Here is a 16,044-nt window from a genome sequence, read left to right as displayed (position 1 = left end):
ATGATTTTTGATCATTAATCATTTGATCATAAGAAATCCTTCTTTTTTTTTTTTTGATATTTTGATTGTTTTCAATTTGGGGCAAAGACTTTAAGAAAGATTCTTGCAAGTTCCAGAGTTAATTGTTAGAAATGTTAAAGTTGAATCAAAAGATATGCACAGTTTTCAAACCTTTTGTATTATGTTCAAATGTGATAGGACATTTTAATACTTTCAAGCACATCTAGCCTTATGCATTAGTAGAGTAGGTAGCAGCCTTCAGGCTGTGTTTTCAGGACTTGACAAGGGTCCTTTTAATTCACAACTATTCTCGTCTACAATTAACCCTTGAATAACTCAGGTTTGAACTGCATGGGTCTGCATATACCGGGATAGTTTTCAGTAGTAAATACTGCAGAACTCTAGGGTCTGTGGTGGGTTGGATTTGCACATTGGAAGGAACTTACTATAAATTATACATGGATTAACCCCCCTCTTCCTCTTGCTCTTCAAGGATCAACTGTACTTTGCAGATGGCTGAAATTTCACCATCACCTGTGGCTCCTTTGTCTCCTACAGGTACTCCCAGGAGGGGTAACACATTGCGCCTGGCAGGCATTTACTCTGAACAATCTGCAGGAGTTTATCTGATATTTTAAACTTAGTTCTTGCATGTAAAGTTTAGAAACAAGGCAGGAAAAAGTACATTAGAGCATTGAGCAAGAGAGATAATAAGTGGAAGCAAAGTATTTCTTTACTTCATTCAGTTCTACTAAAATCAGTTGAATGACCATTATATGAAATACAGGATATTATATAGCTAGTTTTAGGAGTTTAAGTTATTATCTCTCTCAACAGTGATTCAGGCTGTTTGTTAACTTTGAATGCTAATTAATCCAGTAGAGAGACTTACGGTCCCAGATATGGAACACATATATGCCAGTAGAGATGCAAGGGGGAATTAATTAACTCCTAAGCAACCTTACTCTGTTTGAACACACTGTTTGCAAACTGTGAAATTACTTCCTTAAGAGATAGTGAGGATGCAGAGTGTGGCTTTCGGTAGTTTGCAAAGAATACTCTGTGCTGTAGGGTCTGCCTAATTAGACCAAATATTTGTATTATTGGAATGTCTCCTTGAAAAACCATTTGATAAAGAGATAATAGTGACAAGCAAGGCCACTAGATAGATAAAAGTCATAGTGCTTGCTGCAATCCGGGAACTTTGAGCTATTGCTTCTTATCTTCTTTTAGTGGAAACTTGTGTGTCAGATGATATGGGCAAGCCTGTGCAAAACTATGGAGAATAGTAGACCTTCTAGAAATTATATACCCTTGTCTGTGTAATGCCTTTACATTACTCAATAGGCTCATTCCTAAATATCTTCAGGATATTAAAATCCCAGTCTATTATTATCAGACTGACTCTTTCTCTTATAATAGTGAGTAGCTAATGATATGCCCCTTGTGATATTTAAAAATAGTGATACAGCTCTCATTACCACATCTGTTAGCCCCAGATTTACTCAGTCCCGGTCTAAACTGGGTTTCTGGGCTTCTAAAAATTTATCAGTAACAATCCCTAGACTCTATCTAGAGATGACTTCTTAAACCACCAATAAATGTCTTAGACTCTTGGCAAATCAGAAGATGCTTGAAAAATATATGGCAACTAGAAAAAGACCTGTTACAGTAAATAAATAGAAGAAAACGTACTTTTAACTAATGCTACTTCTAATAAATTTCTATATTCATGTGGAACTTTGGAGATGAGAGAAGTGACACTAAATATTTTAATTGATACATCTTTATGGTTTTATTGATTTGGATCTTAAAGGACAGATTCTAATACTGGCTTCATGTCATACTTCCTAACACCAGTTAAAAATATGTTACTGCAGGGTGACTTTCACTGATATAAAGTAAATTTTAAAATATTAAAGGTATCTAACATCAGTACGAAGTGACTTTCACTGATATAAAATGAATTTTAAAATATTAAAGGTATCTAACATCAGTACTAAGGATTTCTGTTTCTGGCTCTCTGCTCCTCTATGGAAATTTCTTTTTCTTCTCCCAACTGTTTACCTGATACTCTTTTGTCCCCTGATTTTGCATTTCTTTTAAGTTGATTTCCCTCACTGATACACAGATTGAGTTGTGAGATTATGTCCTTTTTATTTTTCACTGGAAGTGAGTAAATCCAGAACGTTATACTTGGTGACATTTATTTCAACTCATCAAGGGAATGCCACCCATGTTTGCTTGGTTTGCTGCACTTCAAATAGGACACTGAGAATGCTTGTGTGTTAGTGTAACCCTGCTATCTCTGTTTCAGAATTAACTGAAAATGTGACATGTGCCTCCCACTTGGAGAGGGAAACTTCTCAACAATTTTTTTTTAGTTAATACGTATTAAGTTCTTAAAAGATGTTGGAGTGAGATGCACTAGTGCCAGGGTAGTTAAGAATCTGTTAGTCATTTTGTTTCAAATTTGTTTGGTGTATATATTTATAATTACCTTGCACAAACTAGGTCTGAGTTAAAATTTGGCATAGAAGTCCATGTAGGGTAGCAAGATAATGCTTCTGTCTAATAAAAAATGTCAGTCTAATGATTAAACCAGTTGAGTCCTTCCAGGTTGCAGACTTGACTGTCCTTTGGTTAAATATTCTTACAGAGTCCAGTCAGGTCAGAGAAGGTAGTTGCCCATGGTATGAAACATGATTTCCAAACACCTCAGCAGGGCTGTTGGCAGAACTGTTTTCCTTAGAATGAGGTGTGTCATTTTGAATACAATAAGATGCCACCTGTTATATTTAGATGGTGATAGAAAGTGTGCATTAAGTTCTGTCCATGAGAGTAAATAGTAATTAGTGGTAGTAAGGGGTGATTATTTGTGGTTGATAATAGTAAAGGTCTTGGATGAATTAGGAAGAAATTGTCGAGGCCATTGCTCTAAAGGGTTTTATGTGTTTATAGACTCAATGCACATTTGTTGAACACCTTCTCTTTGCTACATGCTGGGGGTATAGTGATAATCAAGCAGACCTGGTCAGTTTCCTCATGGAACTTAATATCCAGGGGAGGAAATGGGTATTATGTAATCACTCATGTAAATGTAGTCTACAAGGGGTAAGTACTGAGAAGTACTATAGATTGTTACATCAAGGGGACCCGGACTTTGTTTGATGGTGACTGTAGCTAATTATGAAATAGACTGAATATAGCCCTATGGCTGACCTCCTCCCCTCCCACTCCACACCTTTCTTGCTATATGAATCTTGGATATTGTCTTTTGTCCATCCTATTATCCTATCAAAAAATTGCCAGTCTAGAGCTGGGGGATGAAGGATAAGTGTTGTGAGGTGAGGGGAGGGATGATTATACAGAACTCAGGAAGAAGTCACAAAAGTTTGAGTTTTGTGATCTAACCATTTTGTATTCAGTTTTGTGTGACTTATACCACCGATGTCCTAGATTTACAAACTATAGGGAGTTCTTATTAAATGTAATATGCAATAAATATATCTATCATCTTATAGTGACATTTACATTCCACATGCATATACATTTATACTGCAGTATATAATTATGTAGTAATAATTATTAAATATTGATATTCAATCCAAAAACTACAAAGACTAGGAAATGGAGGCATCTTTTACTTAGGTCATATCAGGTGCCTGGAATGAAGTATAATGGAAAGATATGTGAATACGGGGTTAGAAACCCTGGGTTTAAACCCTTGCTCTGTCACTTATTCTTTGATGCCAATAGTCTCTATTTCTTCTTCTATAAAAGAGAAGTGATCGAACAGTGGCACCAGCCTTCCTTCCATCTATGATTCTGCGATTCACCCTGGCTTCTCCACTTAGGGGTCCATATCCGAATGGCTCAGATAGCCCTATTTTCTCTCACTGAGCTGATTTGCAGCCCATTTCAGGAAGGTGGAAAGCTTGGAGAAATGCCATCTTGAGAAAGCAAATACATTATTCATCTTGTCAAACTTTTATAAAATGCATAATTGTTGGCAGAAAGTATTTAAAAATGCCTTTTTTTCTTCCCTGTTGAATAAAAGCCTAATTAGTAAATGTGGAATGGGATCTCCAGATTGATGGTGAGGGAATTGGTTTCTCATCCTACTTCCACTTCTAGTATTAAACTAGGATGACGATAGATCAAACAGAATAAAAAATGGTAGGTGATTTTCAAAATTCATGGATCTCACACATATTCTCTTAGGCCGTGAAACTTGCCTTGGCCTAGAATTCAGTTGCTTATGGTGTTTCTCCCACTTCTTTAATCACTGTTACTTCTGTTGCATTAGTAGTTTAAGACAAACACGCATCTACATGAAAATAATTTATTCATTTCAATAAATTCAGTGAACAGTAAGAAAAAAGAATAAGTATTTGAAAGAGAGTATAAAATGTGTTCAAATATACTAGCTGCTTGATTTAGTTTAGGCTTCAGGAATAATGGGAAATCACTAGTAGCAAGTATAGTGCAACCTGACACTGGTTTGCTCAGGACCTGTGTTAAGGTGAAAGCAGTGTTACTTCTTTAAGGGCAGAATCAACTTCCCATTTCCTCTTGATCTTCAGTTCAACTCTACAAAAAACTTAGTGACATCCACTATACAGCAGATCCTGGGATAACCCCCAGGAAAATAACGACATGATCCTCATCCTCCAAATTTTTTACAGCCCCATAGGGAAGCAGAACATGGAAATAGAGTGAAACAAGTAAAATGCTACTGTACAGAGTAGAAAAGAAGTCATGTTTAAGAGAAGTTCTGGGAAAGGCTTCTTGGAGTTGGTGATTCACATGCAGAAATTTAAAGAAAATTTCATCCGGTGAACTTGAAGAAAAGAGATAAAGAGATAAAGCTGTGAAGTCACAGAAGTGTAAAATAGCCATGTGAGAGTGTGAGTACTTGGTATTGCTATGATGATCCTGGGGAAGTGGGGGAAGACGATTGAAGTCAGAGAAGGGGAAGCAAGGCTGTAGTGAAAAGAAAGGAAGACGCCAGAAAAGGAAGGTCTTAACTGCCATGTGTAGCGCCTTGGGTTTTGTCCTTAGGTGATGGAGATATGGAAGGTTTTTGAGCATGTCACTTCATGATCAGATTTGCATTTTGTAAGATTATTTGTGGCTGGATTATGGAGAATGGTGTGATGGGAACTGGATCGCATGGTAGCATGGAGACCGAGTTAAAAGGGTAATGCAGTAGTTCAAATGAGTGATGAGATAATTTTCTGGTATAAAATCTCCGATTGATTCATAAATACACTGCCACATTTTAAAATGTCAGCAAATTGAAAATATTTTTAGTATTCAGTAGAACTAATTCATTGCTACTTTTATAGTTTAAAATTATTCATGAAATTGATAGCAAAGAAAAATTGAAAGAGGGTTAATATTTTATTTGTCTGTGGAATTAAACCAGTACACTAACAGAAAAATTTTCAGTTATAATTTTGCTATTAATGTGGAATATTACTTTACAAAAAGTAAGATAATGAATTTGTTTTATGTATATATACATATATATATCTAGCTGTTTGTGGAAATTATGCATATTTGAAAACAAGTGAATGATGTCATACTGTTGGTACATGTAGGTATTTGTTGAATTTGCATTTGATACTGAACTGATAGTTATTACCAAGACTTTGTATTAATTCAAGTCATGGCATAAGTGATGGATATTTTTAAGCAGAAAGTTAAATCCCAAATCGAGAAAGAATGAAAATATTTGTCAGGGAAAATTAAATAGCCATATATGCATTTATGACTGTAATTTTAAAAAGAGCACATGTTAAGAGATCATTGCAAATCATATATTTGGAACAGCACATTTGAAAATAGCTTTAAATTGTCTCACAAACAGTGTGGCATATAAGTCTTCTTACCAAATCTTGGTTTTGGTGCGTAAGTCCTCACTTCTTAGTTATCACAGCAGGAAACAAAAGTCAGAGTTGATGAAATTAGAATATCCATAGCCTTGTGGGGGAATAGAATATTAGAGTGCTACATCTTTTTCAGTATGAACACAAGATTTTTTTAAAAAGTGTTGATATTTAAGTACACAGTAGTATACAAGTTATCATAAATGTTAGATTGTATGCCCCATAATCAAATGGAATAATGATCAGTTTCTGTTGTATGTTATCTTCAATTCAAATTAATGCTCAGGAATCCAATTTCATGCCTTACTATTGGTCAGACTTTCTTTATTTGTGTATAATATTGTGAATGCCTATAGTTTTAGGATTGCAAGTATATTGCACTGCATTAGATGTTAGATTATTTATCAGTCTTCAGAGATTACATTGAAGCTTTAGGGGTTAGGATGTATTTGCTATGCATGATTTTTATGAAATTTTTTATAATAATTTTTTCATAGGATCTGTTTATCCTTGTGTCTTTCCCCCCCCATGTCATAATAGAATGTATTGTAGTACTTTGAAGAAACTTTTTCAGCAAAATATATTTTTACTACACATTTACCCTTAATAGGTTCTGTTAGGGGAATCAATGACAACATGTTTCAAAGCAGAAATCTTTTCATGCTTGGTTTTTTTTTTGTTTAATGAGATTTCAGGTATATTTTAACAATGGGGGTTTCCCTGATGAATCATTAAAATAAGTGAGTGGGCTGGAAGGTAATACGAGCTTTTCTCAGTACTGCCCTATTTTACTTTGCTGGGTTATTGGTTGCTTTTTAAGTAGAACCTGGGTGTGTTGGAGTTGGTGGTTGGAGGTTCAGAAGGGAAGAGGGGAAAGGGTCAGTTAGGAAATACTAGGTAAACCTCTGATGACCTATTGGGAAATCCTACTCAAATTCTACTTTCCTCAATTTACACCATTTTGTGTTTAAGCTTTCTATTTTTGCTCTGCCAAGCTCAACTTTCCAAGTACTGTATATAGGCAAATAGAAAATATATTTTCAGCAATTGATTGAAGTTTAAGATATCAAGCCATGTGTGGATTAGCCTGTGGAATCAATTTCTCATGTGTGTGGGATTAAAATCGTTAAAACCATCATCACTGAAACCGTACCTTCCTACAACTAATAGCAGTAAGGTGTCTGTGGAATATATTAATACAACATGTTCTCTAATTTAAAATTATTACTTGGTATTTGGTTGGAAAATTATTTGAATATTATAGGTAACTGCATTGACATCATATATGAGGGCTAATTATGGGTTTCTAATGTGACTTAGCTTTAGTTTTTAAAAATCCACATGAGATATTTATACTTAGCACATCTTTTGCAATAAATCAGTGGCATATGGCAAATTTCCTTTAGTTATACTGTTTAAAAAAAATCCAAAAAACTGAACTACCACAGCAGTTGTAACTGTTAGAGGAGGTAGACAAAAATGTAGTTCACCTTGAAAATGATCATGGCTCAAGGAATAAAGAAACTGGGTCAAGCTTAAAATAAATGCAGGTATGATGATAAAAGTTTTAATATAAATTTAAAAATATTCACAGCATTGGTTTCCGGCTACTTTTGTTCTTGGTTATCTTATCAATAATGCATTATTCGTTTTTAATTGAGATGACTAATGGTACCTTTTCATTTTGGTCAAAATATTTATATGAAATACTATTGTGATTTTTCACCTTCTATTCCCTCTTAATTGTAAATGTACATTTTTGGAAGGCAGTTAATTCTCCAATAGATCATTTTGACCTCTGGTAATCTTAAATAGAACTTGAAGTGGTTTAACATTCCTGTGTCCTAGCTATCACTTTGACTCTTTTTATATTGCTAAATTAATGTTTAGCATTTAACCACGTATCATTAAATCATAGTATTGATAATGAATTAAACTTTCATAAAGCTTTAATAGTGTAGCAGGTTCTCATTCATCTGGCGTCACTGGGGAATAAAAAATGCTGAAGAAATGAGGTTTTTTTAAAACTGAAGCTTGTTTAAGCAGAAAAACTTAAAAGCTGATAAAAATTTATCTGAAACATTTTTTATGCTCTTTTATGGAGTATGAATGGATTGGCCATTTACTCATAAAATATTATCATTCTAGTGTCATGTAGAAAGGACGTGGGCTTTCTGTTTGGTGTTTATTCTCCAATGTGGAAAGTTTTGTTGTTTGTTTCTTCCTTTTAAAATGCCATACCACTAATTCTAATATACTTACTCCGTTTAATTGTTTCAGGGCTTAAGGTCTGTGGTGGTACATGCGCTAATGCCTTAACAGATTCATAAATCCAGGCACCTATGTAAGGCATTTGGCTGCATGTAGGCTCACCCAGCATCTTTTGGCAAACACTTGGCCACAGCTTCCTGCCATGGAGGAGACCCTGTCCTTCTCTGGAGTGAGGACTTTCAGTGTTGAGGCCCTGTTACTGCTGCTCCAAAACACTTACTCTCCAGTAGCCATTGCTAGTGGTGCAAAATGTCTGTATTTACCTGGCGTGCTCATGAGAATCTATTATGTCGGGTGACCATCTTCAGTTTTCTGGGATTACTGCTAAAATGGGCAAATGGTGTACTCCCTTTATCTTTTAGTAAATTCCAGCGTAACAGAAAAAATCCTTTTTAACACAGTGTCTTTTTTTTTCCAACTCCTGCTCTTGTTTCCAGCAGTGTTTTCTAAAACAAAGCTCAATCAAACACAGTGAAAGTATTATTTGAGCAGTTCTTTAATGTGCTGTAATGACATTTGGTTTGAATCTTATATTTAAAAATCAGGTTCTCCTCTTTTGCTTGCACCTAGTGGGAATCATCTTTCTTCTAGGTTGTACTTAAAGAAGACTATAGGGGAAGAACATAATTTCTTCTTGCTGCAAAAGTTGCAGTAGAAGTAAATGGGGGAACTGCCAGGATATGTCTGTCTCCACAAAACAAGCAGAACAAATTTCCATGAATCAAAGCCACTAAGTATAGTTTTCAGAGATGGTAGGACATAGTTACTTTCCCTAGAAAAATACCCCAAATGCAGGCACACCCGTTGGCCACTAGAAGAATGCTCAAGTAAACGCTAGTTCAAACCTGTACATTTCACTCTTCTTACTGAGCTATTAAAGGGGTGGAAATCTAGTATAACTATAATCTTTTTTCCGCTTTTCTATTTTTCAACCTCCCACACGCTTGGTGTTCAGTTCTGCTTAGTGAGTGTCTTGAATCTACAGCAGCACCTACACGTACTGCCTCCACAGTGGCTGATAGTTTGCAGATAACTCATGATTCAGACCCATAAGAAACATCTGTAACTATAGGGCATGGTACATGCTCTAGATTAATCATGGAAAAGGGGAGAGTAATGAAGAATCAGAAAGCTTGTTTTTTTCCAAATATTAATGTTGCCTTCTTTGAGGTTATATATGAGTGGAATATTCTCTAGAGTGGTTTATATCACATTCCATCACTTGGGGAAATATCTTAGGTCATTTTTATAAGAACCTTTTAGAGACCTTTTAAGCATTTACACAGCATATACACCTTAGTGTGGTTAGGTCAGAGGAAGTAAAGCAAGATAGCAGATATCTGTCATGTGATGCAATAAGCAAATTAGTGTTAAACTGCTTTTGTTTTTTCTTGAAACCTTTGATATAATTTTCAAAATTGCCTTTCACTAGTTTCTCATTTGCTTTCTAGAAGTGTTCTTCATTTGAAGGGTTACTGACTACCATTTTGTTAAACCTGGAGGCTGTTTGTTAACTTACTGAATACAGCATTATAAAGTTGAAGTCACCAGCCAACCTTAAAAAAAATCGAGCTGCATAGGGCAGTCTCTGAGCTTACTTCTTGACCACAAAATCTGCAGTACTCTCAAATTTGTATTTGAAAAACAATTTGCTGATGAGGAATGGGTAACACCCACTGCCTTTTAAATGCATGTGTATATCTACTTTTCCTACCTTTCCTTGGTGAATAGGGAGCTGTGATTGAAAAGAACTGATTTTAAAATGCTGGAGGATTCTGTCTTTACTCCTTAAGTAAGGTGGTTTATCCTAATAATGGGAGGGGCAAAATACCTTATTTCTGTTTGTCAGCTGCTATGCTTCAATTTTATCTTCACAGCACATCTCTGAGGTTAGTACTGTTACCCCCATTTTAGAGAAGGTGAGACTAAGTCCTACAGTGTTAGGTAACTTGTCCAAGGTCCTACAGCTAGGACATGACAGAGCTGAGCTTCAAACCTGTATCTCCCTGACCCCAGGACTCATACCTTTTTTCCACCCGAGGAGCACTGCTTCCTATTTTACAGATAAGTGAAGTATGTGTTTGTATCTTTTCCCAAAAAATGCTCATTGGAAGATTTTAAGACATCAAGAAATAAGCTTTTTTCACTTCAGTCATTTCTTTCTTTTTTTTTTTTTTTTTTGTGGTACGCGGGCCTCTCACTGTTGTGGCCTCTCCAGTTGCAGAGCACAGGCTCCGGACGCGCAGGCCCAGCGGCCATGGCTCAGGGGCCCAGCCGCTCCGCGGCATGTGGGATCTTCCCGGACCGGGGCACGAACCCGTGTTCCCTGCATTGGCAGGCGGACTCCCAACCACTGCGCCACCAGGGAAGCCCCACTTCAGTCATTTCTTTGAGAACCGTTTGAGACATTTTGCTTTAAAAGGCTATTTAAGCAGGCATTGCTTTGACTGAGCAAGGTAAAGCACAGTTTTCTTAGTTAGGAGCATCACTGAGTTTTTGAGACTAATAATTTTGTGGAACATTATTAAGGAAAGCAATATGCTTGCTTAATGTGTGGTGTTTACTTAAGTCATAAAGGAGAGTTCAAGCATCTGGAATATTTTTAAACAATGTAGTTGTTATGTACCAAGTGATATTTCTTCTTTACTTCTTACAGGAAATAGCATATAATTTGAAATATATAAAAGTTTTTACATTCATACATATATTTTTATCTCACTGAGCACTTTAACAAAAGTGATATTATTAAAGTAAAAAGTTGCTTGACAGCTAATTCTCTGTGGTGAAAATTTTATCACATCTTTAATAGTAATGTTACTTTATCGCTCTTAATGCATTTGTTGTTTAAAGTAAAGTTGTAGGGCTTCCCTGGTGGTGCAGTGGTTGAGAATCCGCCTGCCGATGCAGGGGACACGGGTTCGTGCCCCAGTCTGGGAAGATCCCACATGCTGCGGAGCGGCTGGGCCCGTGAGCCATGGCCACTGGACCTGCACGTCCAGAGCCTGTGCTCCTCGACGGGAGAGGCCACAACAGTGAGAGGCCCGCGTAACACACACACACAAAAGTAAGGCTGAAGAAACTTTGCTGGTTCACAAGCATATAGCTTTACCCTACTTTTTCAGTCTTCCTTTGGGGGTGGGATATTGACAATACTGAGGAAGTGGTCAAGCATCTCAAGAAATTGTATCCTAAAGATTTTTAACACTAGAGAATTGAGATTTGAATATGAGTGTGCTGTTTTCTAAATATGGATTTGTTGGAGGCATTGGTAGCTGATGAATTTAAAGATGGATTAATATGAGAGTTCCAGAATCAGAGAATTCCTGAACTGGAAAGGCCCATACAAATGAAGGGCTCTTGGAGTGAAAGTGTTAGTTAGGACATGAGTTCAGTGACTGTCCAAGTCTAGATAGAGCTGTTGGCCAAGTCAGTGCTGAGGTTACTGAGTCAGGGTCACAGCCGTTCCAGCCAGGAAGTGAGTGATCACTGCGGGAGAGAACTTTAAACTTCCTGGGTAGGAGAAAAAACTGAGTCATTGTGGAAGTAATCTTAAGACATGAAGAAAACAGAAATCAGAAAAATAAAGCATCTTTATTTCCTCTTATTAACATGAATGGTATAAAAATATTGGTTCCAAAGTACAAACCTCATATACTTTTTAAAAAAGCGGGACAAGCCTATTTAAAAAAGTAATTTGTCTGTAAATGACTTTATTTGCTTTCTGGTTATAATATTTTAACATATTTATTTGAAAATATTTATACAATTTTTTTTTTTTTGCTTAATATCTAGAATCTGTGAAGATTTGAAAGGGCCAATGAGTATTCTCATCATTGAGGCATTCTATGGAGGGTCCCATAAACAGCTGGTGGATCTGCTTCAAGAAGAGTTAGAATACTGTGTCCTTTATACCCTTCCTGCAAAGAAATGGCACTGGAGAGCACGTACGTCGGCGTTGTACTTCTCTCAGAATATTCCCGCCAGTGAGCATTACAGGTAATTAGAGCCCAGGCTGCGTCTCCAGCCTGTTTTAAATGTACTTGTTCTAAGGAGGTTGCGTCTCTGTTGGCCTCTGTGAGATTTCCTCCAACTATGGAATTGATCAGAATGACTACAGTAGCTATTCCTTTAGCGACAGCAGAGCAGCCGAGTACATTTGTACTCTGAGGACACCTGGTTGGTAGGAAAGTGGCTTCATTTAGAGCCTGCATGCCTCTTCTTATTTGTCTTGTGCTTTTATCACACGCACGTGTGGGTGTATGATGACATTTTTTGGCCTGAGATGAGAGTTGATCTTGTGCACATTTGTTTTTTGCTTCCATAACCTCCCATGCCTCTTTTAGTGAGTACGCTGTTTAGGGTGTCTGCTCTGTATTAGGAGCTTATGTTGGAAAGATGGATATGACCAAGGCCTGTGCCCTTACAGGCTTTAAAGACTATTCAGAGATGAGTAGTTTTTAAAGTGTCATGAGAGTATGGAAAGGGGAGAAGTTGATTTTTGACAGTGACAAATTGAAGGTCGCTTTTTAGAGTTGGTCAACTTTGCTTTGTCTCGAAGGATGAATAGATTTTGGGGACACAGGCCTCAGTTTTGAATTTTGAATTGTTAGGAAGTGGGAACTAGGGGGACCTATTAGAAGGGCTTACGAGACAGACTGAAAAGTGTGGATGGGAAATACCGATTCCATTTTAAGGAAACAGTAGAATGGAATCCTCTTGAATATCCTTATCGCCATAGGTCTCCTGATGGTTAAATAGTAGAAGATTATCCTACTGTGGTTTACCCATCCGATGTTCTTACCATTCTGGGCCCTTCTGTGTAGGACTGCACTGGTGGTGGCGGGAGTCAGGAGGGCCAGATTGATAATGAATGGAGTTAGAAGCAGCTAGGGTGTTAGAGAAAGGGCACGCTGCAAGCTGCAGTACTCACCTTGGCGTCAGCAGCCATATCTATCTGCTGCTGCTTGTAAGGTGGGGCAGAGACAAGGGCGAGAGCAGCTTGAGATTTAAATGTAGGTTGCTGTTCTTAGTAGTAATTTGGGGGATTCAGAAAATAACCCATTTGGTGTATAAAAACCATGCATCGCCTCTGAGAATTCAGATTGTCAGATGGCACAGCAGTGAGCACTCAAGTCATGTTGCTTGGGATTATAAAGGTAAAAGCTGTTTGAGGGCATATTGAGAATTTTGTATTTTTCTAATCTAAAGTGTATTTTTCCTTACTTAATTTAATGTTTCATATTCTGATAATCACCAAGTGAATATTGTGGATTCACTAGTAGTATTAGAAATTTTAGTGCATGTATCAATATAAAAGTTTTCAAAGCAATGACAAGTGAGTCGTTGCCTTGAAACAGTGCTAAACAGGATTTTAGCACTGTTGCTGTGCTAAAATTGATTGTTTATAGTTGCTTTCACATCTCATTTAATTGTGTTTTCTCAGCACCAATTGCATTATATTACTTAAGGTCAAGTAATCCAGTTGACTTTATGGCACATTTTCATTTAACATTACCATTTGATATAATACATTCATACATACCAAATGATATAATACATTTCTACAATGATTTGAGCATTGAAACAAACCATTTCTGTATCTGCTGTTAGATTTCATTTTGATTACGCAGTGTTTTGGAATGGAATTTTTGTATCACAAATATATATGTGTGGATAGCATGCAAACAAACACTTCCGTGCCAGTGGCTTCCCCACTTCGTTCGACTTCTGAAGCATTTGAGGTAAAACATCACATTGCTTTTTGAAGCAGTCTTATTTGGGAGGTAGATTTCTGAAAGATGGTGTCATAAAATATAAAGTTTTACTCTCTGATAGCCATAACCTCCAGGTCCTAACAGTGGTTGGTATCTGTGATCTTTCAAACTCAGCCATTTAAGCTGCAGTTAATGGTGCTTATTAATCTAATCAGACTTCACTAAAACATATACCTCACCAGTCTCACTTACAGTTATATTTGACTAACGATAACTTATCTACTCTTTACCAAATAACCTTTCTGAATACTTTTAGAAAAAACCAGCAGCAGCTTGAAAACTTATATACGAAGTTAAAAAATATGCTCACTCAACCCTAGATAGAAGTGCAAGAATGATGTTTTGTTACACCAGATAAATCTGATCTCTGTGGAGACTTTTAAAGATATGAAAAGTTCTTGATTTCTATTTACTTATTTTATTTGTACATTTGTCAAATGAAATCACCAAAATTCATAAAGATAAAATGATTAAGCACCAATATTGCATACTATGCAAAAACTACTCTGAACTAGTAGGAATGTGTCTGATAAGAAAGACTTTGAATGTAGGTACACAGGTTATTTTTTTCCAACATCTGTACATATAGTCATTGTTTTTATAAGCTCGTTATCTGGGTAATATTTTATTACTAAAAGAATAAATGCTCCAGCCTAATTAATCAGCTTGATTCTGCTTTATCTTGACAGTGAAAAGACTACATCATGATTCACATTTAGAGCTGTTTAATTTTTATTATAGATTACAAAAGCTCCACAATTTATTTTTCTCAAATGTAGTTTGGTAATTATTAGGTTTTATTAAAGCCTTGCCTTCTGGAAACTTCACAAAATGCAGAAAAATGTTTCTGAGGATGGGCCTCAAATTTCATGTTCTGAAATGTATGAGTCATTTGTCCCAGCATCAAGCATTTCTACTTTCTTAAAATATACCTAGAGTAGGCATCAAAGATATTTCGTTCTTTTTTCTTTCTGCAGTATCTTTACTGAGCTGAAAGAATCGCTCTTACTTAAAATCATTTTTTTCACTCTCAGATGCTTACAGTTATATTTTCATTCCATCTGAGGTATTGTGGCAGATACTGATCATTGCCCACCTAACAGCCCTTCTTTCTTGTTAACAGAATTAGTTTTCTTTGGCGTGGCTAAGTACCCAGCCCCTGGGAGTGAAGCTTGATGGACTTAAGTCGGTCATGATGATTCCGTCCTCTGCCAGATTTTCCCAGTTTTCCTCGAAGCTAGTGCTGGATTCTGGCAAATTCAGTTTAAGTAGATGACTTCTGGGGGTTCTTCCAACTAAGTATTTTTTTTTTAATTTTGTGTTTTTACTTATAAAAAGAGAAAGCCATCTCCCCTTCTCTGCATTTGACTGTGGTTATGATGTCTACAACTAGCAGATGACAAGATGAGGACAAAACATCTGAGCTGCCATAAATGGCTGATGAAAGACTGGAACGCTATAGCTACCTAGTACCCTGAAAATCCTGTGTCCCTAAAGCATCTAGCTATGTTTTGTAAAACGTAATAAATTTCGTTTTAAGTTCATAGCCGAGCAGAGTAAGAGAGGATCTGGAGAGGGATTTGGAAATTAGAGTGGTCACCTTGCTTTGAAGCCGTGGCTGCATAGTTTTCATAAAGGGGACTGGTTAACTGAGTTATGTTATGTTCTTGAAATGAAATACTGTGCAGCATTAACCTGAATTAGGAAGCTTTCTGTATCCTCTTATTGGAATCTCTCCAAGACAAGTGACCAAAAGTAAGGTGACAAAGAGTGTTATTGGTGCTATCTTTGGTGCCAGGAAAGGAGGTAATAAGAACGAAACAATGGAAGAGTGCACTGGAAATGAATGAAGATACTTGCCTGGGGATTAGTATAGCAGAGGTTGTTGGTGCCCCACCCATATCCCTCCCACCTTTCTCTTGCTGTGTGCACTGGCCAGCTTCCTGCTGTCAGTCTCTGCAGCCCTTTTTGCCTGGGAGAGTAGCTGCTCTGCCAGTGCAGGCAGCAGGCCCCAGTAGCCCTCCACCAGTGATCTTCATCCCTCAGATGAAATCATTCTGAAGTGTGAACAGGAGAGAAATCATTAACAAAGATTCCTCAAAAAC

General features: G+C 36.8%; 1 protein-coding gene across 16 annotated transcripts in view; it reads left to right on the top strand.

The window, feature by feature from the left end:
• Nucleotides 1–16,044, top strand: part of GTDC1 (glycosyltransferase like domain containing 1) — a 425,639-nt gene that overhangs the window by 88,840 nt on the left and 320,755 nt on the right. For 14 of the 16 annotated variants that reach the window (XM_067025953.1, XM_067025952.1, XM_067025961.1 and 11 more), the window contains one exon: nt 11,958–12,161. In XM_067025953.1, the coding sequence (XP_066882054.1) occupies nt 11,983–12,161 (179 nt within the window). In that variant the 5' untranslated portion in view covers nt 11,958–11,982. Of the gene's footprint in view, nt 1–11,957; nt 12,162–16,044 lie in introns of those variants that run through there. The other 2 variants (XM_067025962.1, XM_067025955.1) reach the window with 2 other exon arrangements.

This window comes from Kogia breviceps, chromosome 2, assembly GCF_026419965.1.
Source record: "Kogia breviceps isolate mKogBre1 chromosome 2, mKogBre1 haplotype 1, whole genome shotgun sequence".
Classification (NCBI taxonomy): Eukaryota; Metazoa; Chordata; class Mammalia; order Artiodactyla; family Physeteridae; genus Kogia; species Kogia breviceps.
Note: the sequence above shows the minus strand (reverse complement) of the source record. Positions and strands in the feature narration are given on the sequence as shown.